The sequence below is a fragment of the Oncorhynchus masou genome, chromosome 28 (assembly GCF_036934945.1).
Source record: "Oncorhynchus masou masou isolate Uvic2021 chromosome 28, UVic_Omas_1.1, whole genome shotgun sequence".
Classification (NCBI taxonomy): Eukaryota; Metazoa; Chordata; class Actinopteri; order Salmoniformes; family Salmonidae; genus Oncorhynchus; species Oncorhynchus masou.
Window position 1 is genome coordinate 56,315,513 of NC_088239.1, and position 26,404 is coordinate 56,341,916.

Consider the following 26,404-nt stretch of genomic DNA (forward strand, 5'->3'; position numbering starts at 1 on the left):
CTTCAGCCTCAGGCCTGGAGGGAAGCCAAAGTAATGCCGCTACACAAGAGTGGTAAAGGGGCCTTTACTGGTTCTAACAGCAGACCTATAAGTTTGCTGCCAGCTCTAAGCAGACCTTTTTTTTTAAATGGTGTTTGACCAAATACAATGCTATTTCTCTGTTAACAAATGAAGAACAGACGTTCAGTATGCTAATAAAGGGCACTCAAAATGTACTGCACTGACACACATGGCATATGTTTTGTTGAAAGAAATTGATAATAAGCTTGTGGGAGCTGTACTGTTAGATTTCAGTGCAACCTTTGATATTATTGACCATAACCTGTTGTTGAAAAAAAAAACTTGTTTTATGGCTTTTCAACCTCAGCTCTGAATCCAGGATATGGCAATCTACAAAATATAACTCAAAGGGTTTTCTTTAATGGAAGCTTCTCTAATGTCAAACATGTAAAGTGTGGTGTACCGCAGGGCAGCTCTCTAGGCCCTCTACTCTTTTCTATTTTTACCAATGACCTGCCACTGGCATTAAAACACATGTGTGTCCATGTATGCTGATGTTCAACCAAATACACCGATGTTCAACCATATACACATCTGAAATCACAGCTAATGAAGTAATTGAAACCCTTAACAAAGAGCTGCAGTCTGTTTTGGAATGGGTGGCCAGTAATAAACTGGTCTTGAACATCTCTAAAACTAAGAGCATTGTATTTGGTACAAATCAATTCCCTAAGTTCTAAACCTCAGCTGAATCTGGTAATGAACGGTGTGGCTGATGAAAAGTAGAGACTAAATTACTTGCCATTACCTTAGATTGTAAACTGTCAAGGTCAAAACATATGGTTGTAAAAATGGGGAGAGGTCTGTCCATAATAAAAAGAGACACACTGCTTTTTTGACACCATACTCCAAAAAGCAAGTTCTGCAGACTGTAGTTTTGTCTTTTCTTGATTATTGTCCAGTCATGTGGTCAATTATGCAAGGAAAGGCGTAGTTAAGCTCCAGCTGGCCCAGAAGAGAGTGGCACGTCTTGCTCTTCATTGTAATCAGAGGGCTGATATAAATACAAGACTGACTGCATCACTTCTTTTAATAAGAAACATTAAATGTGTTGAAAATCCCAAATTGTTTGCATAGTCTACTTTACAAACAGTTCTGACACACACACTTACCCCACCAGACATGCCACCAGGGGTCTTTTCACAGTCCCCAAATCCAGAACAAATTCAAAAAGCGTACATATTAGAGTCATTAATGCATGGAACTCCATTCCATCTCATACTGCCCAAATAAACAGCAAACCTTGTTTCAAAAACAGATAAAGCAACACCTCACAACACCTCTACCCTCTTTGATCTAGATCGTTTTTGTCTATGTACTGACATGTAGGCTGTGTGCCTTTACACTTTTTTTTAATGTAGTTCTGTCCTTGAGCTGTGCTTGTGTATTAATGTTTTGTATTATGTCATGCTTCATGTTTTGTGTGGACCCCAGGAAGAGTAGCTGCTCCTTTTGCAAGAGCTAATGTGGATCCTAATAAAATACCAAATTCAGCCCCCCCCACCACCACCTAGAAACAAAACATTTCTGTGACACTCCTCATGACATCAGAGGATAAAAAGTATATTTGAAAGATTTTTTGCGATGGGGCGGAGAGAAGATTTAGCAATTTGATAACTAATTTCATGCAAATCTACACATTTTGCCATAGGGTGGATGATAACTGATGATCAATGGGCCCCACCCCAGTCGGTAATTCATCCATGCTTACTACAAGTTTAGATAGCAGGCCACTAGACTAACTTAACAGTAAATAAATAAGTAAATAACAAATTAAATAAAACTAATTCGCCGACATGTGCTAATTAAGTTACTGCTGATGCACAAACCAATTTCAAAACTGCACCTTGTGTATTCTATTACTCGAACTCTCAACAGTAAGTTGAGACCCTAACAGAGTTGTTTTTAACCGAGTTGAAATTGGTCCGCAAGCCTACAAAAGGGGGGGGGGCGTCAGTTGCTCATACCTGATCTAAGTGAAATGTAAACAGTCAAAGTTATTCAGGTACTTATATCAACCTCTCACCTGTCATTGAGGTTCATCTTCACAGCGGGAGTGGTTGGCTCAGGGGTGCCTCGGAGCACCATGATGGGGGAGGCGGTGGCCAGGCGCTGGGGGATGGGCTTTGGAGTGGGGGCCGGAACTGGAGCCATTTCGACCACTGGAAGTTTGGGGGCACTGATGGAGAAGGCCGAAGCTGCGGCTGGGGTCTCTGTCAGGGGCTTGGAGGAGAAGGAGAAGCTACCCGAGGTGCCCAAGGCTGGGCTCGCGCTGAAGGCCGTAGAGCCCCCCAGAAAGAAGGCGGGGGGAGCAGTGGAAGAGGGGGGCATGGAGAACGAGAAGCCGGATGAGGAGGCTGGAGCTGGGGCTGCGGTGAACAGTGAAACAGAGGCAGGGGAGGAGGCAGGGGGAGGAGGATTTGGTGTGGTGGCCAAGGGGAGGCGGAGCGGAGGGAACGCCACCGGGGCTGATGGGAGAGAGGAGGTAGGGTAAGGGGGTGGGGAGCTGCAGATCCTGCAATGCAGAGAGGAGAGCTGCTTTTAGTGGATCCTATCAAAACACTATTATAAATACTTTACAGTATGATAGTAGTATAGGTATTGCAAGTTTCATAAGACAAATGTATTCAGTGAAATGTGAAAAAGCTGGAGGTCATCCAGACCTGCAGGGGGCAGTCTCTCTCCGTCCAGGGCCAGGCTGGTGGGGGCAGCGACCAGCTGCTTGACCCCAGGGTTGAAGTTGAGCAGTGAAAAGGGGCACAGCACTCCGTCTGTAGACAGCAGCAACAGCGTGGGCGCCGGGGGCAAAGTCTTCTCATCGGCTGAAGTGACATAGCGAGGAAAAGAGACATCAAGTACAGTATTTTGTTTATATATATTTTTTTATTTTACCTTTATCTAACTAGGCAAGTCAGTTAAGAACAAATTCTTATTTTTAATGACAGCCTCGGAACAGTGTGTTAACTGCCTGTTCAGAGGCAGAACGACAGATTTGTACTTTGTCAACGCGGGGGTTTGAACTTGCAACCTTACCGGTTACTAGTCCAACGCTCTAACCACTAGGCTACCCTGCCGCCCAGTCTAACTAATTAAGTATAACTATTGGTAGCAAGAGAGAAACACACACACTTTAACTGAAACAAAAAGGCAAACACCCAGCCAGACAGACAGAGACACACTGAAGCTCATGGAAGATGCACACCCACACACAAGTACCCTGGACATTAGCAAAAGCCGAGACAAGTACAAGGACAGAGCATATGAATTGCTATATATGCTGTGAGACGTGAGAGACCTTGAGTTCTTAGTAAGAAACAAAGCCCAGAGCACTTGGAGAAAAACCAGCACTAAAGCCAGTGTGATGAGACAAATAATGAGTCTGCTTGCCTGAGACTGCTCTCCAGAGAAAGAACAACAGTTTGTAAAGCTCAAGGTAAACCTCATCAGCATTCTCAGACATGCTTGTCTGGTTCTGTTGTTTGTTGATGTTCTCTCATTCGTCTGAGTCATTGTAATGAACGTAGGCCTCCACCACCTCTCTTTCTATCCAATACAGCCTAGGTCTCTCGAGACAGGGTTTGATCAGAATACAATCACTTAAAAATGCTACTCAAATTGATAGTTTGGTTTGCTGGTGGAGTCTTTTAAGCAGAGAGCCCAGACAGCAACATCAGATACCAGATACCAGTAGATACCGAGACAGTAGACAGTAGCTTATCACTATTCATCTGACAGCTGCCAAAAAGAACGTGCAAACCAGCGCCGCATACCAAATGCTACTGACTGACACTGAGGAGCGGAACATTGCAGTACATTAAAAAAAAAAACTTCACAGACGAGAGTAGTGTTTTCTTTCGACCAATCGATTGGTAGAAATTTTAACATGTATATTTTTTCCATATATAGACAAACCCTATGTGTTTTAATAAAATCAACTATACAGTGCTTTCGGAAAGCATTCAGACACCTAGACTTTTTCCACATTTTGTTACATTTACAGCCTTATTCTAAAATTGGTAAAAAAAAAAAATTGCATCAATCTACACACAATACCCCATAATGACAAAGCGTAAACAGGTTAAGAAAACAGAAATACCTTATTTACATAAGTATTCAGACACTTTGCTATGAGACTCTAAATTGAGATGTTTCCACTGATCATCCTTGAGATGTTTCTACAACTTGATTGGAGTCCACCTGTGGTAAATTCAATTGTCAAGACATGATTTGGAAAGGCACACACCAGTCTATATAAGGTCCCCCAGTTGACAGTGCACGTCAGAGCAAAAACCAAGCCATGAGGTTGAGGGAATTGTCCGTAGAGCTCCGAGACATGATTGTGTCGAGGTACAGATTTGAGGAAGGGTACCAAAAAAATGTCCTCAACATTGAAGGTCCCCAAGAACACAGTGGCCTCCATCATTCTTAAAATGGAAGACTCTTCCTAGAGCTGGCCGCCCGGCCAAACTGAACAATCGGGGGAGAAGGGCCTTGGTCAGAGAAGTGACTAAGAACCTGATGGTCACTGACAAAGCTTCAAAGTTCCTCTGTGGGGATGGGAGAACTGTCCAGAAGGACAACCATCACTGCAGCATTGCACCAATAAGGCCTTTATTGTAGAGTGGCCAGACGGAAGCCACTCCTCAGTAAAAGGCACATGACAGCCTGCTTGGAGTTTGCCAAAAGGCATCTAAAGGACTCTGACCACGGGAAACAAGATTCTCTTGAACTCTGAATGCCAAGCATCACATCTGGAAGAAACCTGGCACCATCCCTACAGTGAAGCATGGTGGAGACAGCATCATTCTGTGGGGATATTTTTAAACGGCAGAGACTTGGAGACTAGTCAGGATCAAGGGAAAGATCAATGGAGCAAAGTAGAGCAAGATCCTTGATGAAAACCTGCTCAGGACCTCAGACTGGGACGAAGGTTCCCTTCCAACAGGACAACGACCCAAATCACACAGACAAAACAACGCAGGAGTAACTTCGGGACAAGTCTCAGTGTCCTTGAGTGGCTCAGCCAGAGCCCAGACTTGAACCTGATCAAACATCTCTGGAGACCTGAAATTAGCTGTGCAGCGACACTCCCCATTCAACTTTACAGAGCTTGAGAGGTTCTGCAGAGAAGAATGGGAGAAACATCAAATACAGGTGTGCCAAGCATGAGGCTGTAATCGCTGCCAAAGGTGCTTCAACAAAGTACTGACTAAAGGGTCTGAATACTTATGTAAATGTGATATCTGTAGCCTCCTGGGTGGCACAGTGGTTAAGGGCGCTGTACTGCACGGTGTTTCCTCCGACACATTGGTGCGGCTGGCTTGCGTGCGGTTGGATGCGCGCTGTGTTAAGAAGCAGTGCGGCTTGGTTGGGTTGTGTATCGGAGGACGCATGACTTACAACCTTCGTCTCTCCCGAGCCCGTACGGGAGTTGTAGCGATGAGACAAGATAGTAGCTACTAAACCGATTGGATACCACGAAATTGGGGAGAAAACGGGGTGTCAATTATTATTTATTTTTTTAAACATGTGATTTGTTTTTCACATTTGCAAACATTTCTAAAAACCTGCTTTTGCTTCGTCATTTTGGGGTATTATGTGTAGATTGAGTGAAAAACAGCAATTGAATCCATTTTAGAATAAGGGTGTACACTTCAAATTTTCATACAAAAATGTGAAAAAATTCAAGTGGTCTGAATGCACTGTACATTGTGAGCTCAACAAGCGTGTCCACTCCTACAATCAGAACGGTATGAGTATGCCAAAGATGAGGAATTCATTCCTAATATTGAGTTGCAGCCCCCCTTTTGCCCTCAGAACAACCTCAATTGGTCGAGGTATGGAATATACAAGGTGTCGAAAGCGTTCCACAGGGATGCTGGCCCATATTGACTCCAATGCTTCCCACAATTGTATCAAGTTGGCTGGATGTCCTTTGGGTGGTGGAGCATTGTGGATACACACGGGTAACTGGTGAGCGTGAAAAACCCAGCAGCGGTACAGTTCTTGACACAAACCTGTACGCCTGGCACCTAATAACTATCATACCCCGTTCAAAAAGGCACTTAAATATTTTGCCCACTCACCATCTGAATGGCACATATACACAATCCATGTCTCAATTGTCTTAAAAATCCTTCCTTATTCCCCTTCATCTACACTGATTGAAGAAAATTGAACAGGTTGCATCAATAAGCGATCATAGTTTTCACCAGGATTCACTTGGTCAGTCTGTCATGGAAAGGGCAGGTGTCCTTAATGTTTTGTATACTCTTAATATTGAATGCATTAAGAGAAATTACCATAACCAAACAAACATTGTAGATTAGAAATTATGGGAATTAACGGTAAATGTAGGCTACTACTGGCGATATATGTCATGGGGAATTGATAGACACTAACCATCACAAGAGTACTCCACTATAACTTGTCCTGGAATGGTTGTAGGGCTGTCCCAGACTAAAATAAAGATCTTGGTCTGCCTAGAAGGTCAGCATCCTGGAGTCGCCTCTTCACTGCTGACGTTGAGACTGGTGTTTTGCAGGTACGATTTAATGAAGCTGCCAGTTGAGGACTTGTGAGGCGTCTGTTTCTCAAACTAGACACTAATGTACTTGTCCTCTTGCTCAGTTGTGCACTGGACCCTCCCACTCTTTCTATTCTGGTTAGAGCCAGTTTGCGCTGTTCTGTGAAGGGAGTAGTACACAGAGTTGTACAAGATCTTCAGTTTCTTGGCAATTTCTCACATGGATTAGCTTTCATTCTCAGAACAAGAATAGACTAACAAGTTTCAGAAGAAAGGTATTTGTTTCTGGCCATTTGGAGCTTGTAATCAAACCCACAAATGCTGATGCTCCAGATACTCAACTAGTCTATAGGCCAGTTTTATTGCTTCTTTATATCAGGACAACAGTTTTCAGCTGTGCTAACATAATTGCAAAATTATTTTCTAATAATCAATTAGCCTTTTAAAATGATAAACTTGGATTAGCTAACACAACGTGCCATTGGAACACAGGAGTGATGGTTGCTAAAAATTGGCCTCAATGTCTATGTAGATATTCCTTTTTTTTATCTGCCGTTTCCAGCTACAAGTCATTTACAACATTAACAAAGTCTACACCGTATTTCTGATCAATTTGATGTTATTTTAATGAACAAGGACATTTCTAAGTGACCCCAAACTTTTGAACGGCAGTGTACATGGATGATGATATAGGAACGGCGGTGTACATGGATGATGATATAGGAACGGCGGTGTACATGGATGATGATATAGGAACGGCGGTGTACATGGATGATGATATAGGAACGACGGTGTACATGGATGATGATATAGGAACGGCGGTGTACATGGATGATGATATAGGAACGGCGGTGTACATGGATGATGATATAGGAACGGCGGTGTACATGGATGATGATATAGGAACGGCGGTGTTTATGGATGATGATAAAGTATAAAAAAGTATTATTTACATCAAATCTGTAATCATCCAAGAAGCTAGCCAGAAACTAGCCAGAAGCTCGCCAGGAGCTAATCACGAGCTAGGTCAGAAGCTAATCCAGAAGCTTGTTAAAGCTTTCGTCGATTCCGGAGCAAACATCAGTTGTTCCGGAGCTAGCCAGCTGAGGAGTTCCATCAATCACTCCTGGGCTGCGGTCACCTATCCGGACCCGTTTTGCTGCCTACGCGGAGCCCCACCGGGCCTTCACGGCTGGACTGCTGACGTTATCTACCCGAAGGAGTTATCCGGCTGGTTCCTCCGTCGCGACGTTGCCTGGGCACCCATCTGCGGCCTGCTAGCCATTAGCTGTCTTATAGGCTGCTCTCTGAATAGATAATCGGACAATTTATTTTTTATTGTTATTGTTATTTTTTTCTTCTTCTTGGGCCTCTAGCTATATCTATTGTTTTTATTTTTTTGTTGTTGTTGTGTGATTTGGATTAATCCCCTCTACCACACGGAACCCCACTAATCTACTGACGGAACGCAAGAGGTGGCTAACGTCCATCCTATGCTAGCTTGCTACCGATGGCCTGGCTAGCTGTCTAAATCGCCGTGACCCCCAACCAACCTCTCCACTCTCTGGACCATTTTGATCACTTGACTAAGCATGCCTCTCCTTAATGTCAATATGCCTTGTCCATTGCTGTTCTGGTTAGTGTTTATTGGCTTATTTCACTGTAGAGCCTCTAGTCCTGCTCACCATACCTTATCCAACCTATTAGTTCCACCACCCACACATGCAATGACATCTCCTGGTTTCAATGATGTTTCTAGAGACAATATCTCTCTCTTCATCACTCAATACCTGGGTTTACCTCCACTGTATTCACATCCTACCATACCTTTGTCTGTACATTATACCTTGATGCTATTTTATCGCCCCCAGAAACCTCCTTTTACTCTCTGTTCTAGACGACCAATTCTTATTGCTTTCAGCCGCACCCTTATTCTACTCCTCCTCTGTTCCTCTGGCGATGTAGAGGTGAATCCAGGCCCTACAGTGCCTTGCTCCACTCCTATTCCCCAGGCGCTCTCTTTTGACGACTTCTGTAACCGTAATAGCCTTGGTTTCATGCATGTTAACATTAGAAGCCTCCTCCCTAAGTTTGTTCTATTCACTGCTTTAGCACACTCTGCCAACCCGGATGTTCTAGCTGTGTCTGAAACCTGGCTTAGGAAGACTACCAAAAATTCTGAAATCTTAATTCCAAACTACAACCTTTTCAGACAAGACAAAACTGCCAAAGGGGGCGGTGTTGCAATCTACTGCAAAGATAGCCTGCAGAGTTCTGTCCTACTATCCAGGTCTGTACCCAAACAATTTGAACTTCTACTTTTAAAAATCCACCTCTCTAAAAACAAGTCTCTCACCATTGCAGTCTGCTATAGACCACCCTCTGCCCCCAGCTGTGCTCTGGACACCATATGTGAACTGATTGCCCCCCATCTATCTTCAGAGCTCGTGCCTCTAGGCGACCTAAACTGGAACATGCTTAACACCCCAGCCATCCTACAATCTAAACTTGATGCCCTCAATCTCACACAAATCATCAATGAACCTACCAGGTACCTCCCTAAAGCCTTAAACACGGGCACCCTCACAGATATCATCCGAACCAACTTGCCCTCTAAATACACCTCTGCTGTCTTCAACCAAGATCTCAGCGATCACTGCCTCATTGCCTGCATCCGTAATGGGTCAGCGGTCAAACGACCTCCACTCATCACTGTAAAACGCTCCCTGAAACACTTCAGCGAGCAGGCCTTTCTAATCGACCTGGCCGGGGTATCCTGGAAGGATATTGATCTCATCCCGTCAGTAGAGGATGCCTGGATATTTTTTTAAAATGCCTTCCTAAACATCTTAAATAAACATGCCCCATTCAAGAAATTTAGAACCAGGAACAGATATAGCCCTTGGTTCTCCCCAGACCTGACTGCCCTTAACCAACACAAAAACATCCTATGGCGTTCTGCATTAGCATCGAACAGCCATGGCTAGCTTTTTCAAGCAGAATTTTGCTTCCTGCAACACTAACTCAAAAAAGTTCTGGGACACTGGAAAGTCCATGGAGAATAAGAACACCTCCTCCCAGCTGCCCACTGCACTGAAGATAGGAAACACTGTCACCACTGATAAATCCACCATAATTGAGAATTTCAATAAGCATTTTTCTACGGCTGGCCATGCTTTCCACCTGGCTACTCCTACCCCGGACAACAGCACTACACCCCCCACAGCAACTCGCCCAAGCCTTCCCCATTTCCCCTTCTCCCAAATCCGTTCAGCTGATGTTCTGAAAGAGCTGCAAAATCTGGACCCCTACAAATAAGCCGGGCTAGACAATCTGGACCCTTTCTTTCTAAAATTATCTGCCGAAATTGTTGCCACCCCTATTACTAGCCTGTTCAACCTCTCTTTCGTGTCATCTGAGATCCCCAAAGATTGGAAAGCAGCTGCGGTCATCCCCCTCTTCAAAGGGGGGGACACTCTTGACCCAAACTGCTACAGACCTATATCTATCCTACCATGCCTTTCTAAGGTCTTCGAAAGCCAAGTCAACAAACAGATTACCGACCATTTCAAATCTCACCATACCTTCTCTGCTATGCAATCTGGTTTCAGAGCTGGTCATGGGTGCACCTCAGCCACACTCAAGGTCCTAAACGATATCTTAACCGCCATCGATAAGAAACATTACTGTGCAGCCGTGTTCGTTGATCTGGCCAAGGCTTTCGACTCTGTCAATCACCACATCCTCATCGGCAGACTCGACAGACTTGGTTTCTCAAATGATTGCCTCGCCTGGTTCACCAACTAGTTCTCTGATAGAGTTCAGTGTGTCAAATCGGAGGGTCTGCTGTCCGGACCTCTGGCAGTCTCTATGGGGGTGCCACAGGGTTCAATTCTTGGACCGACTCTCTTCTCTGTATACATCAATGAGGTCGCTCTTGCTGCTGGTGAGTCTCTGATCCACCTCTACGCAGATGACACCATTCTGTATACTTCTGGCCCTTCTTTGGACACTGTGTTAACAACCCTCCAGGCAAGCTTCAATGCCATACAACTCTCCTTCCGTGGCCTCCAATTGCTCTTAAATACAAGTAAAACTAATTGCATGCTCTTCAACCGATCGCTACCCGCACCTACCCGCCTGTCCAACATCACTACTCTGGACGGCTCTGATTTAGAATACGTGGACAACTACAAATACTTAGGTGTCTGGTTAGACTGTAAACTCTCCTTCCAGACCCATATCAAATATCTCCAATCCAAAGTTAAATCTAGAATCGGCTTCCTATTTCGCAACAAAGCATCATTCACTCATGCTGCCAAACATACCTTTGTAAAACTGACCATCCTACCAATCCTCGACTTTGGCGATGTCATTTACAAAATAGCCTCCAATACCCTACTCAACAAATTTGGATGCAGTCTATCACAGTGCAATCCGTTTTGTCACCAAAGCCCCATATACTACCCACCATTGCGACCTGTACGCTCTCGTTGGCTGGCCCTCGCTTCATGCTCGTCGCCAAACCCACTGGCTCCATGTCATCTACAAGACCCTGCTGGTAAAGTCCCCCTTATCTCAGCTGGTCACACATAGCATCTCAAGTAAAGTCCCCCCTTATCTCAGCTCGCTGGTCACCATAGCATCCACCTTTAGCACACGCTCCAGCAGGTATATCTCTCTAGTCACCCCCAAAACCAATTCTTTCTTTGGCCGCCTCTCCTTCCAGTTCTCTGCTGCCAATGACTGGAACGAACTACAAAAAGCACTGAAACTGGAAACACTTCTCTCCCTCACTAGCTTTAAGCACCAACTGTCAGAGCAGCTCACAGATTACTGCACCTGTACATAGCCCACCTATATTTTAGCCCAAACAACTACCTCTTTCCCTACTGTATTTAATTTATTTTGCTCATTTGCACCCCATTATTTTTATTTCTACTTTGCACATTCTTCCATTGCAAATCTACCATTCCAGTGTTTTACTTGCTATATTGTATTTACTTTGCCAACATGGCCTTTTTTTGCCTTTACCTCCCTTATCTCACCTCATTTGCTCACATCGTATATAGACTTGTTTATACTGTATTATTGACTGTATGTTTGTTTTGCTCCATGTGTAACTCTGTGTCGAACTGCTTCGCTTTATCTTGGCCAGGTCGCAATTGTAAATGAGAACTTGTTCTCAACTTGCCTACCTGGTTAAATAAAGGTGGAATAAATAAATAAATAAAATGATATAGGAAAGGTAGTGTATATGGATGATGATATAGGAACGGTAGTGAACAGTAGTGTATATGGCTGATGATATATGAACAGTAGTGCATATGGATGATGCTATATGAACGGTAGTGTGTATGGATGACGATGATATATGAACGGTAGTGTGTATGGATGACAATGATATGAACAGTAGTGTATATGGATGACGATGATATATGAACGGTAGTGTGTATGGATGATGATATATGAACGGTAGTGTATATGGATGATGATATATGAACGGTAGTGTATATGGATGATGATATATGAACAGTAGTGTATATGGATGATGATATATGAACGGTAGTGTATATGGATGATGATATATGAACGGTAGTGTATATGGATGATGATATATGAACGGTAGTGTATATGGATGATGATATATGAACGGTAGTGTGTATGGATGATGATATATGAACGGTAGTGTATATGGATGATGATATATGAACGGTAGTGTGTATGGATGACGATATATGAACGGTAGTGTATATGGATGACGATATATAAACGGTAGTGTATATGGATGATGATATATAAACGGTAGTGTATATGGATGATGATATATGAACGGTAGTGTATATGGATGATGATATATAAACAGTAGTGTATATGGATGATGATATATAAACGGTAGTGTATATGGATGATGATATATCGTCATATAGACTTCCGGCGCCGACAGAGATGGGCGCCTCGTTTCATGTTCCTAGGAAACTATGCAGTATTTTGTTTTTTACGTGTTATTTCTTACATTGGTACCCCAGGTAATCTTAGGTTTCATTACATACAATCGGGTGGAACTACTGCATATAAAAGTAACGTCAACTCACCATCATTACGACCATTAATGTGAATTTCCCGAAGCGGATCCTGTAGTTCTGCCTTCAACCCAGGACAAAGGATCAGATCCCAGCAAGAGACCCAAAACAACGACGTCGTAAAAGAGGCAAACCGAAGCGTTCTTCTGGTCAGGCTCCGGAGACGGGCACATCGCGCAGCACTCCCTAGCATACTACTCGCCAATGTCCAGTCTCTTGACAACAAGGTTGATGAAATCCGAGCAAGGGTAGACTCAGAGAGACTCAGAGAGACTAACGTTCTTTGCTTCACGGAAACATGGCTCACTCGAGAGACTATCGGAGTCGGTGCAGCCAGCTGGTTTCTTCACGCATCGCGCCGACAGAAACAAGAAGAGGGGTTATGGGGGTTATGCCTTATGATTAGCGAGACGTGGTGTGATCATAACAACATACAGGAACTCAAGTGCTTCTGTTCACCTGACTTAGAATTCCTCACAATCAAATGTCGACCGCATTATCTACCAAGGGAATTCTCTTCGATTATAATCACAGCCGTATATATTCCCCCCCAAGCAGACACATCGATGGCCCTGAACGAACTTTATTTGACTCTATGTAAACTGGAAACCACATATCCTGAGGCTGCATTCATTGTTGCTGGTGATTTTAACAAGGCTAATCTGAAAACAAGACGATGATGATATAGGAACGGTAATGAATGGTAGTGTATATGGATGATGATATGAAAGGTAGTGTATATGGATGATGATGATATAAATCCAGGCACATTTCACGGTTAGGCGATTTTGATTCTAGACCTAATTAAGTTGGTGTTACCTTTCTCCTCACTTTTCTTAAACAATTAAGACAAGGGCTGTTTTCTCATCTCCTGACTCTGCTGTTGCCTCGGGCGCATTGTTCTCCATACCAATATGCTGGTTAAATGTGCTATTATGCACATTGCAACATGGTCTAGGAAAAGGTGCCAATTCAAGTGCACCGATGTGTTTCAGAACCGCAGACAGCGACCACTATCCCACGCGGGAGAAAGCACATCTGTTATAAAAACAATATAATTTGTATTTGTGTTGCACCATTGTTCTTACATAGTATAACAATATACAATTTCAGTAGCACATGTCTTAAGACTGATGGACTGGGCCATCCCCATGGCTTCCACAATGGATCAGTCCATTCAGACAGGTGTCTTGCTTTTTTTGTTTTTTGCTACTGCCCGAGTAAAGAAATCTTGGTCGACCATCAGCCTATCGACGAAATGGGGTCATCCCTACATTGTTGCCAAACATATCAGCTGATTCCAAATGGTTCACCAGCTTCTTTTGCTTGACCCTTTCTGCCTATGCCACACTCTTAGATCTGAATAAACTGGTAACAATATGGCAAAGTCCTTTCATTCAGGGACGGGAGAATTACAAATCCATCAAGGAGAAAGTGACCGGTTTGGAATGGTGTCAGAAGAATGTGGAAAGCTGGAAAGGGAGAGAGCAGCAACCACTCACTGATGAGGATCTCCTGCTGGCTGGTGTAGTCGATGGCCATGCCCAGGGGCAGCGTGTCGTCGTTATTCTGAGAGACAGGCAGCTCTCCCCTGCTGGCATCCTCCAGCAGCCACAGCTCCCAGTTGGTCTGAACAACACAAAAGCACATTGCACAGAGAGGTTACATGACAACAGACACTCATGGGCTCAATTGATCAATATCAGTTGGCCTTTGATTAGGGCTTTACTACTCCATAATCATTTATCAGAAGATGCTAAGGTGATGTCTTGTCCAATGGATGAGACTATGTTCTGCACAAAGATATCTGAAATCCACATCGACCTTGAACTGCTTTAGTTTCTAAGGCCCAGAGTGAGAATCAAGCCTGATTGACAAATATTACCTTATCTTCTTGCTTGGCGATGACACTGACTTCAATGGAGGCTGCTGATGCGGCAAGAACAACATCCCTGAAAGAAGAAAAAATAAAAATGTGCATAAGTGATTCACCAACCTCACAGCTGTTCCTCGAACATTGAAGTTGAGAGCCAGAGGGAAATGGAACAGAGCTTATACCAACTGAGTTTGCATACAAAAGCCACTTTCTACAAACAAGAAAATAAAAAATATCTGCAGACAGGCAGGGCAGAATACAGAGTGAGGAGCATCTCACCAGTCCTCTATGTGGCTGAGGAAGTAGTGGTGCTGTCTCTCTGTGCAGGTGCCGTACACCGGGTCATTGAAGTTCAGGTACCTCTCCTCCCTCTTCTCTGTCTTTGTCTGACATATCAAAATGTTAATTGTCAAAATGGTCTCAGTAATAATGAAAAAGGCAAACCCATAAATTATCAGTTAGGAGAGAAAACATTTCAGTCACTGAGTGAAATGACCCTATTATTATTAGAACAATTAGCACTGCAAAATGATCTCATCATCATTCAGATGCATGACATCTGGCACTACTCACAGGGAGGGAGATCACCACCAGTTCAGGAGGTGTTTCCGGACAGCCGTCGGCTGCTGCATATGCCACAGCAAACACAAACGTACTCAGCCACTGCACATCCAGCACTGACAGAGAAAGGACAACACAAATAGAACATATAATTGAAATTAAGGTTATCAGGCAGGAAAATAAAAGGTACTGAAATGTTCAATTTCAGGTTTATTACTTCAGGCCAGCCTGATCTGTGTCAAGTTTACCTTTGACAGGGTTGTCAGAGCTGTAGAAGCTTGGGCAGGGGATCACTTTCTTCTCCTGAAGCCCCTGTTCAGGAGAGCAGAGTTAGACCAGGGCATAATCAATATAAATCACAGGAACGGAGCAAATGGAATGGCATCAAACACCTGGAAACCACGCGTTTGATGTACTTAATACCATTCCACTATTTCAGCTCCAGTCATTAAGGTGCCACCAACCTCCTGTGGGCAAAATACATCATAAACTCCAGACTTCACAGGAATAATAAGAGTGTCTAACGTTAATGTATTATACTGAGAGTTGTTGGTACAGACTTACTGGAGTATACTGACTGACTGTTGCATTCATTTTTCCTGCTGCTACTTGCTTTCCTTTGGGACTCCAGCATACTGTATGAAGTGAGAAGATGACAGAAAGCAAAAACACATTGTATAAAATTACAATTCCATGAAAAATGTATTCCTCAAAGTTATTATACACTATGTCACACTTACCACAGGTGATGCCCGCTGTGGCGGGTAGCTGGGCCTGCACTGTGACGCTGTCTGTGACCTCCAGCACCATCATGCTGCCGTCAGAAAGACAGGTGGCCAGCATGGACACCTGCACAGGGTTCCATTTGAGGTCCTGCACAATAATGCCCAGGCCGGCTCTCAGTTGCAGAGTCGCAAAAGGCAACTTCTGCGGTCGGGCCTGGAGAGAGGGGGCAGCCATGGAAGTGAGGGGATTAGGTGTGTGGGGAAAATATGGAACTGAAGAAGTTGGGGTGACTAGTCTTGATGTGCTTTCAAACGATATTAAAGCATGGACTCTGAACTCTGTTTCACCATGACGAAACCGTACCACTCCATTAGCAGTGAGGGGTTGTTATGAGAGTTAATCACCTTGTTGATGAAGGTGCGGACGTCATAGAAGGCCAGTGACAGGCCTGATGCTTCTGACATGCCACTGACTGACAGGGTGAGCTCATCACTGCTGAGTCCCAGGTTGTGCACAGGCAACTCCACATGAACATCAGCTAAGGCTGCTATCCCCTCAACTGAGAAAGAGTAAGATTGAGAGAAAAAGGTAAAGTCAAGTTACATTGGCCAAGGCACGCCATAACTGTCATTGCTTAGGAAAACTGTACGAGACAGAATGACCAATGTACAGAAAATCTTACCTATTTCATTGGAGTTTCCATCAACTTTGTCTGAAGCTAGGATGTCCCCCGTGAGGTACACCTTGATCTTTCTGTCCAGTCCGACAAATGTCAGTCCAAATTTGTTGGAGATGGCGAGCAGACTTGATCTATCTTTCGGCAGGTCATCAGGTGAATCAAAGACACGGGTTTTCTTCATTTGCCGGAACTGAAAATCCTGCATAAAATAATAGAATACTTCATGACTGTGATGGCAAAGAATTTAGTCTCATGAAGGCTACTCGTCTAACCTGTCTAATCTTAACATTCTGTATACTCCCCTTGTTCTAAGGGTAAAAAAAATGACCCACCTTCCCTAATCCCCTAAAATAAAGCATTTAAACTGAATTTTAAACCCCAAATCGATTTAGAAACAATTCAAACTTTGTGAATATCTGGGTTTTCCCTCTTCACAATGCAGAAAGAATTTATTTAAAATCAGTGGACACCACATGATTTTATTACAATACATCTGTCATAATTATTTTCTTTCCTCACGACGCCAGGACAGCGGAGTCAATCACCACCTTCCGGAGACACCTGAAACCCCACCTCTTCAAGGAATACCTAGGATAGGATAAGTAATCCTTCTCACCCCCCCCCCCCCCCCCTTAAATGATTTAGATGCACTATTGTAAAGTGGCTGTTCCACTGGATGTCAGAAGGTGAATTCACCAATTTGTAAGTCGCTCTGGATAAGAGCGTCTGCTAAATGACTTAAATGTAAATGTTAAATGTTTACTAAAGTAGAGGATCATAATTATTATTGCTAAAGGTACTGCATAGGTGTAAACCTACATTTTTAAGAGATAGCACTAGTATGGCCTAAGAAAGTAGCAGAAATGTGCAGAAAGTAGTTTTGAATGCATTTTATTGAAGGGAAACCATAACAGTCTTGACCTTTTTTTGGCAAAATAGTATATATTCTTATATACTGTACAATGACGAATTCAACTACAAAATACTAGTCTTCTCCCATTTTTTAACCATTGCCCCCAGCAAAAAGTGCATAAACAACAATAAATAAGAGATGCAAAACAGAAATGTGAAGAACATAAATCTATCAAATAATTAGCACATATAGGACAGTATGCAAGTGTTTGTGAATGGACTTTGCAGATGTATTTCTCACATGTGCAGCACATAGCATTTGTTTTACAGTCCTTCTTTGGGGGGCAGAATTGGCATCTCCTCCTCTTGCCCGCCCCAGCCTCAGGTGGATCAGGACAAGTTTCAGCCCCCTGAAGAGCTTTCACAAGCGGTGCAGAGGCTGCTGTGGGGAGGAGGTGCTCCCTTCAGTGAATGTGTGGGGTTACAAGTGCCTTTCCCATCTGTTCCAGGAACACCCTTCTCTTGTTCCGCTTATCAGGCATTCAGGTAGGGTTGATCTTGCTCCATATCATGAAGGCATTGTATGAGGACACATCAATTATGTTATGGAAGATGACCAGGGGCCAGCGGGCAGTTATCCTGCTGCAGCTGTAAGTTCAATCACCTTGTCCATGTTGTCCACGCCTCCTTTGTTGTGGTTGTAGTCCAGGATGATGGCTGGCTTCCTGTTCTCACGATCACTGATCTCAGCCATTTTGTGCAGTGTGCTCAGGAGGACCACATTCTTGTTCCTATTTGGGAGGTAAGAAACTAGAGTGGTGGTGGGGTGAAGGCAAACTTTGATGAGAAGGCCTCTCTCCCCCTTGTTGAGAGGAGTGTAAGGGTGGAGCTCAGGCTTGTTCTTTCTACCTGTGCAAACCATGGTGATCTTCCTCTTCAGGAGCTGCTGGCTGAGTTCATAAGAGTTGAAGAAATTGTCATGTGATATTGTGCCCCTTCAGTCCATCGGTCACATCAAGCACAGGCAGCATCCCCTGGTTTTTCTCCAGGCCTCCACTGGTCAGCTTCTCTGTGTAGACTTGCATCTTCCAAGCGTAGATGGATTGTGCGTCACAGGCCACCCACATCTTGATGCGATACTTTGCTTGCTTGCTTGCTGGGCATATACTGCCGGAAAGGACAGTGACCTTTTGACAAAAGAGATTACTATCAGTATTTAGTATCAGTGTCACAGAAAACAATCACATCAATCAATGATATTACAGCAATACATAATCAAATTAACTGGGAAAATCACTTACATTACAGATATGAAAATTAAAATGTACCTCAATGGAACCAGTTACTCATCCGCTGTTACTTCAGGCCCAAGGTTGTAGAGGTATGGCAGACGCTCCACCCACTTTTCCCAGACCTCTCTTTTGGCCGTCAGTTTGTCTCTCACATGTCTTGCAGGTCTTGACTCACGGTTATCAAATCGCAGCACTCTTGAGAAAGTGTGAAAGACTTTCAGTGGCATCGTGGCACAAAAATTCCCCTTTCCACTCTCTGCATTCCAGAGACTACATGTAGCCTCACCTTGGGACCTATACACACCCGCTAAGACTAGCAGCCCTATGTAGGCATATAGGTCAATCTCATCCATCCTTTTCCAATTGTCTCCATATTTACGGAAACCCTCCAAATTTGTAATCTCCAGGATGATATTTTTCAATGGCTTGTGTGATGAACATGTAGAGGTGATTTCCTAGGCATGGGCAACTGCATGTCTTGTGAGCCCTGGAGTCATCCTTATGCCATGTTGTGCTGCCATCCTGCCCTGGTTGTCATATGGTGACAAGGACCATGTTATTTTGTTTTTCTTTGACAGAAACGTCTCTCTTTCAGCTTGGGGGATTTCTTCATCTGAAGATGATGCATTGCACTCTGGGTTGTATTCTTCCCCATCTTCTTCTTCAGATACCACCTGCACATCTAAATCATTGTTCTCTTGTTCCTCCTGGACATCTAAAAATAATCAGATCTAAGACTTGTTGGGCACTGAATTGTGCACTCATTTCTTCAGCAAAGAGAGTACTGGGGGGACTGTCATCAGAAGCACCTTGATAGCCTCTGACTGCATTCCCCATTAGTAAACAATGCTTAAGTGAAAATACTTTCAAGTACTACTTAATATTTTTTGTTGTTGGTATCTGTACTTTACTTCACTACATTCCAAAGAAAATACTGTACCTTTTACTCCATACATTTTTACTGACACCTAAAAGTACTCATTACATTTTGAATGCTTAGCAGGACAGGAAAATGGTCCAATACACATTTAACATTTAAGTCATTTAGCAGACGCTCTTATCCAGAGCGACTTACAAATTGGTGAATTCACCTTCTGACATCAGTGGAACAGCCACTTTACAATAGTGCATCTAAATCATTTAGGGGGTGAGAAGGATTGCTTTATCCTATCCTAGGTATTCCTTGATGAGGTGGGGTTTCAGGTGTCTCCGGAAGGTGGTGATTGACTACGCTGTCCTGGCGTCGTGAGGGAGTTTGTTCCACCATTGGGTGGCCAGAGCAGCAAACAGTTTTGACTGGGCTGAGCGGGAACTGTACTTCCTCAGTGGTAGGGAGGCGAGCAGGCCAGAGGTGGATGAACGCAGTGCCCTTGTTTGGGTGTAGGGCCTGATCAGAGCCTGGAGGTACTGCGGTGCCGTTCCCCTCACAGCTCCGTAGGCAAGCACCATGGTCTTGTAGCGGATGCGAGCTTCAACTGGAAGCCAGTGGAGAGAGCGGAGGAGCGGGGTGACGTGAGAGAACTTGGGAAGGTTGAACACCAGACGGGCTGCGGCGCTCTGGATGAGTTGTAGGGGTTTAATGGCACAGGCAGGGAGCCCAACCAACAGCGAGTTGCAGTAATCCAGACGGGAGATGACAAGTGCTTGGATTAGGACCTGCGCCGCTTCCTGTGTGAGGCAGGGGCGTACTCTGCGGATGTTGTAGAGCATGAACCTACAGGAACGGGCCACCGCCTTGATGTTAGTTGAGAACGCCAGGGTGTTGTCCAGGATCACGCCAAGGTTCTTAGCGCTCTGGGAGGAGGAAACAATGGAGTTGTCAACCGTGATGGCGAGATCATGGAACGGGCAGTCCTTCCCCGGGAGGAAGAGCAGCTCCGTCTTGCCGAGGTTCAGCTTGAGGTGGTGATCCGTCATCCACACTGATATGTCTGCCAGACATGCAGAGATGCGATTCGCCACCTGGTCATCAGAAGGGGAAAGGAGAAGATTAATTGTGTGTCGTCTGCATAGCAATGATAGGAGAGACCATGTGAGGTTATGACAGAGCCAAGTGACTTGGTGTATAGCGAGAATAGGAGAGGGCCTAGAACAGAGCCCTGGGGGACACCAGTGGTGAGAGCGCGTGGCGAGAGACAGATTCTCGCCACGCCACCTGGTAGGAGCGACCTGTCAGGTAGGACGCAATCCAAGCGTGGGCCGCACCGGAGATGCCCAACTCGGAGAGGGTGGAGAGGAGGATCTGATGGTTCACAGTGTCGAAGGCAGCCGATAGGTCTAGAAGGATGAGAGCAGAGGAGAGAGAGTTAGCTTTAGCAGTGCGGAGCGCCTCCGTGATACAGAGAAGAGCAGTCTCAGTTGAATGACTAGTCTTGAAACCTGACTGATTTGGATCAAGAAGGTCATTCTGAGAGAGATAGCGGGAGAGCTGGCCAAGGACGGCACGTTCAAGAGTTTTGGAGAGAAAAGAAAGAAGGGATACTGGTCTGTAGTTGTTGACATCGGAGGGATCGAGTGTAGGTTTTTTCAGAAGGGGTGCAACACTCGCTCTCTTGAAGACGGAAGGGACGTAGCCAGCGGTCAGGGATGAGTTGATGAGCGAGGTGAGGTAAGGGAGAAGGTCTCCGGAAATGGTCTGGAGAAGAGAGGAGGGGATAGGGTCGAGCGGGCAGGTTGTTGGGCGGCCGGCCGTCACAAGAAGCGAGATTTCATCTGGAGAGAGAGGGGAGAAAGAGGTCAGAGCACAGGGTAGGGCAGTGTGAGCAGAACCAGCGGTGTCGTTTGACTTAGCAAACGAGGATCGGATGTCGTCGACCTTCTTTTCAAAATGGTTGACGAAGTCATCTGCAGAGAGGGAGGAGGGGGAGGGGGAGGAGGATTCAGAAGGGAGGAGAAGGTGGCAAAGAGCTTCCTAGGGTTAGAGGCAGATGCTTGGAATTTAGAGTGGAAGAAAGTGGCTTTAGCAGCAGAGACAGAGGAGGAAAATGTAGAGAGGAGGGAGTGAAAGGATGCCAGGTCCGCAGGGAGGCGAGTTTTCCTCCATTTCCGCTCGGCTGCCCGGAGCACTGTTCTGTGAGCTCGCAATGAGTCGTCGAGCCACGGAGCGGGAGGGGAGGACCGAGCCGGCCTGGAGGATAGGGGACATAGAGAGTCAAAGGATGCAGAAAGGGAAGAGAGGAGGGTTGAGGAGGCAGAATCAGGAGATAGGTTGGAGAAGGTATGAGCAGAGGGAAGAGATGATAGGATGGAAGAGGAGAGAGTAGCGGGGGAGAGAGAGCGAAGGTTGGGACGGCGCGATACCATCCGAGTAGGGGCAGTGTGGGAAGTGTTGGATGAGAGCGAGAGGGAAAAGGATACAAGGTAGTGGTCGGAGACTTGGAGGGGAGTTGCAATGAGGTTAGTGGAAGAACAGCATCTAGTAAAGATGAGGTCGAGCATATTGCCTGCCTTGTGAGTAGGGGGGGAAGGTGAGAGGGTGAGGTCAAAAGAGGAGAGGAGTGGCAAGAAGGAGGCAGAGAGGAATGAGTCAAAGGTAGACGTGGGGAGGTTAAAGTCGCCCAGGACTGTGAGAGGTGAGCCGTCCTCAGGAAAGGAGCTTATCAAGGCATCAAGCTCATTGATGAACTCTCCGAGGGAGCCTGGAGGGCGATAAATGATAAGGATGTTAAGCTTGAAAGGGCTGGTAACTGTGACAGCATAGAATTCAAAGGAGGCGATAGACAGATGGGTAAGGGGAGAGAGAGAGAATGACCACTTGGGAGAGATGAGGATCCCGGTGCCACCACCCCGCTGACCAGAAGCTCTCGGGGTGTGCGAGAACACGTGGGCGGACGAAGAGAGAGCAGTAGGAGTAGCAGTGTTGTCTGTGGTGATCCATGTTTCCGTCAGTGCCAAGAAGTCGAGGGACTGGAGGGAGGCATAGGCTGAGATGAACTCTGCCTTGTTGGCCGCAAATCGGCAGTTCCAGAGGCTACCGGAGACCTGGAAATCCACGTGGGTCGTGCGCGCTGGGACCACCAGATTAGGGTGGCCGCGGCCACGCGGTGTGGAGCGTTTGTATGGTCTGTGCAGAGAGGAGAGAACAGGGATAGATAGACACATAGTTGACAGGCTACAGAAGAGGCTACGCTAATGCAAAGGAGATTGGAATGACAAGTGGACTACACTTATCGAATGTTCAGAACGTTAAGCTTACGTAGCAAGAATCTTATCGACTAAAATGATTGAAATGATACAGTACTGCTGGAGTAGGCTATCGAACACTAATCAAGTCGTTCCGTCGAGTGTAATAGTTTCTACAGTGCTGCTATTCGGGGGCTAGCTGGCTAGCTAGCAGTGTTGATTACGTAACGTTACGTTAAAAGAACGACAATAGCTGGCTAGCTAACCTAGAAAATCGCTCCAGACTACACAATTGTCTTAGATACAAAGACGGCTATGTAGCTAGCTAGCTACGATCAAACAAATCAAACCGTTGGACTGTAATGAAGTGAAATGAAAATGTGATACTACCTGTGGAGCGAGGCGGAATGTTGACCGGGTTGTTGAAGTTCAATTCGGAAGACGTTGGCTAGCTGTTGGCTAGCTAGCTAGCAGTGACTCCTACGTTAAGGACGACAAATAGTTGGCTAGCTAACCTCGGTAAATTAAGATAATCACTCTAAGTCTACACACTCTAAACTACACAATTACCTTGGATACGAAGACAGCAAAGACAACTATGTAGCTAGCTAACACTACACTAATCGAGTCGTTGAGTGTAATAGTTTCTACAGTGCTAGTGGACGTTAGCTAGCTGCTGTGCTAGTGGACGTTAGCTAGCTGCTGGGCAGAAAGCAGTGTAGACTACGTTAGGACGACGAAATACGATAATTACGCAATTATCTTTGATAAAAGACGGCTATGTAGCTAGCTAAGAAGAAATTGCTAAGATTAGACAAATCAAACCGTTGTACTATAATGAAATGTAATGAAAAGTTATACTACCTGCGGACCGAAGTGTAGATGCGACCGCTCGCTCCAACCCGGAACCGGGTTGGAGCGAGCGGTTACACGCACTTGTCAAGAGAACATCCCTGGTCATCTACGGCCTCTGATCTGGAGGACTCACTAAACACAAATGCTTTGTTTGTAAATTATGTCTGAGTGCTGAAGTGTGCCCCTGGCTATCCGCAAATAAAAAAATTGGTGCCGGCCTCCCGTGTGGCGCAGTGGTCTAAGACACCGCATCGCAGTGCTAGCTGTGCCACCAGAGATTCTGGGTTCGAGCCCAGACTCTGTCGCAGCCGGCCTCAACCGGGAGGCCCATGAGGCAATGCACAATTGGTCCAGCGTCGCCCAGGTCAGGGAGGGTTTGGCCGGCAGGGATATCCTTGTCTCATCACGCACTCATGACTGCTGTGGTGGGTCGGGCGCAGTGCATGCTGACCAGGTCGCCAGGTGTACAGTGTTTCCTCCGACACATTGGTGCGGCTGGCTTCCGGGTTGGATGTGCATTGTGTCAAGAAGCAGTGCTGCTAGGTTGTGTTTCGGAGGACGCATGGCTCTTGACCTTCGCCTCTCCCGAGTCCGTACGGGAGTTGCAGCGATGAGACAATACTGTAACTACTACCAATTGGATTCCACAAAATTGGGGAGAAAAAAGGGGGGTAAAAAAAAGACAATGGTGCCATCTGGTTTGCTTAATAAGGAATTATGAAATTATTTAAACTTTTACTTCTGATACTTAAGTACATTTTATCAATTACATTTACTTTTGATAGTTAAGTATATTTAAAACCAAATACTTTTAGACTTTTACTGGGTAATTTTCTATTAACATATCTTTACTTTTACTCAAGAATGACAATTGGGTACTTTTTTCACCACTGCAATATAGTGCAGGAAATGCAGAAATGCAGAAATTTGTTGAAGTTGAATTGAACAGTATAAAACAATCAGAATGGAGCAAGACTCATTGAAATCACTTAGAATGTATATGTTGCCACCCTAGGATCACTCACTACCCATAAAGCAAATGTAAAACTTGTATTATTCAAAAACTAAAAATACCTTCATACCATCCTTTTATATTTTTTATAAATACCGTGATATAATATTTTGGCCATATTGCCCAGCCCTACCCTGGTGGTGTACAGCTTTCATGGAAATATGAACAAAGGCGATGTTTCAGTTCTTCTAAATGTTGGGGTCACTCTAGGAAAAGTTGAAAATATATAATTTCGGGGGTTTTCTCTGCTGTTACACATAGTGGCGGTCTTCTTTTTTTTTACCCATTAAACAACACAAGGGTTAATATCTGTAAAGCCCATTTTGACTATGTTAACAACAAGATATTCTTGACAGGACGAGGTGGATTTGGAAATAAATTACGTTGGGATCGCTAGCAGCTGAATGAATACCTCTAGAATAAATACTACTAATAGCAAAAACAATATTATTTAGGTAGAGCACAATAGCATTCATAAATGGATGTAACTAACTAGTTAGCTTGTAGGTAGCTCATGATCTGACATAGCTAGTTACCGTTGAAGAAAGTCAGTGTTAGACACCCAAATGTATACAGCTAGCTAGCTATACACTGTTAATCCATACATCGTCTAGTTGTTTGATGTTCATGACTTTGTTGTTAGCTAGTTGAGTCTGGCTTAGCTAGCCATCTTTGACTAAAATATAGGATAACTACTAGTTAGTAACATTATGATAATTGGGCAGTAAGAAACAGACAATAACGTAGCGTTACTTCAGTTGGAAGGTTATCCCCAGATCGCTGACTAACTAACTAGCAGCAACACTAGCTGGTTGACAGGCTAGCTAGCAAGCTAATGCTACAAGCTTGTTAACTTGCTAGCTACGTAGCTACAATAGTTTGCCTTACCTTCATTTCCCTTTCAGGAGGAGAGTCAGGGTCTTCACTCATTTTGAAATTAACAGCAGATATAATTATTTTAGCTACAACAGAACTTTACGAAATATACACGGGCTGGTTCTAGCCTTTCCTTTCCACATGAAACGAAATCATACCGCGCTCGAATTTGCGAAATACAATAAGGAAGTGACGCACAAAATAATCTGCAAGGCAGAATAATCCATCCCAGAGCGATTAGTTTGCTTGTTCAATTGAGACAAGAGTAATCGGCCTAAGACTCACATGTGACGTGACTTCAATGGTTTCAAATTTGGAAGTGTAAATCAATGATCCAACATTAAATGATCTCAAAAGGCCTTGGCAGTAAGATTACTGGGGAAAGGTGACTAGAAGAGCGGGACAGCGTAACATTACTGTCGATCATAAACCCTAGAGCCGATGGAAAGATGGTGGAATCGGATGATGAAGTGGATTCTGAATACAATGGCTGTAGAATCAAGGAGAATTGGAGTATTATCCAAAATAATGGAAAACAAAGCAGTGTACAGTGATGAGAATGATCATTTGTATTGAGTACTGTTTCTTAATGAGGAGCAGCTGAGCAGAGTACCAATCTTAAATATACCATTTGAGTTATTCAAACTGGTGGAGAGATTGCTGGGTAAAGTGAAGGCTGTAAGGATCACGAGATGTGGGCTTGTTTTGATTTTTTGTGCTTCTGCGGATCAGAGGGAACGTGCATTGTGTCTTAACCGATTTGACAAGTTTGAAGTGTCGTGTGTGTCAGGCTTCCCCTCAATGGGGTTATATCTGACGTCTCGTGGGAAGTCAATTTTGAAGAGATGAAAAATATTCCTGGAGTGATTGAAGCATGTCGGATG

At 44.6% G+C, this 26,404-nt stretch overlaps 1 protein-coding gene across 1 annotated transcript in view; it reads right to left on the reverse strand.

The window, feature by feature from the left end:
- The window catches only part of LOC135517953 (nuclear pore complex protein Nup214-like), an 80,936-nt gene extending 55,234 nt beyond the window's left edge, over positions 1 to 25,702 (reverse strand). Inside the window, 12 exon segments of the mRNA XM_064942693.1 lie at positions 2,087 to 2,570; positions 2,724 to 2,882; positions 14,172 to 14,298; positions 14,555 to 14,621; positions 14,825 to 14,931; positions 15,119 to 15,222; positions 15,355 to 15,418; positions 15,671 to 15,741; positions 15,847 to 16,045; positions 16,237 to 16,391; positions 16,515 to 16,710; positions 25,533 to 25,702. Of these exon segments, the coding sequence (XP_064798765.1) occupies positions 2,087 to 2,570; positions 2,724 to 2,882; positions 14,172 to 14,298; positions 14,555 to 14,621; positions 14,825 to 14,931; positions 15,119 to 15,222; positions 15,355 to 15,418; positions 15,671 to 15,741; positions 15,847 to 16,045; positions 16,237 to 16,391; positions 16,515 to 16,710; positions 25,533 to 25,574 (1,775 nt within the window). The 5' untranslated portion in view covers positions 25,575 to 25,702.
- Between the last annotated feature and the right edge of the window lie 702 nt (positions 25,703 to 26,404).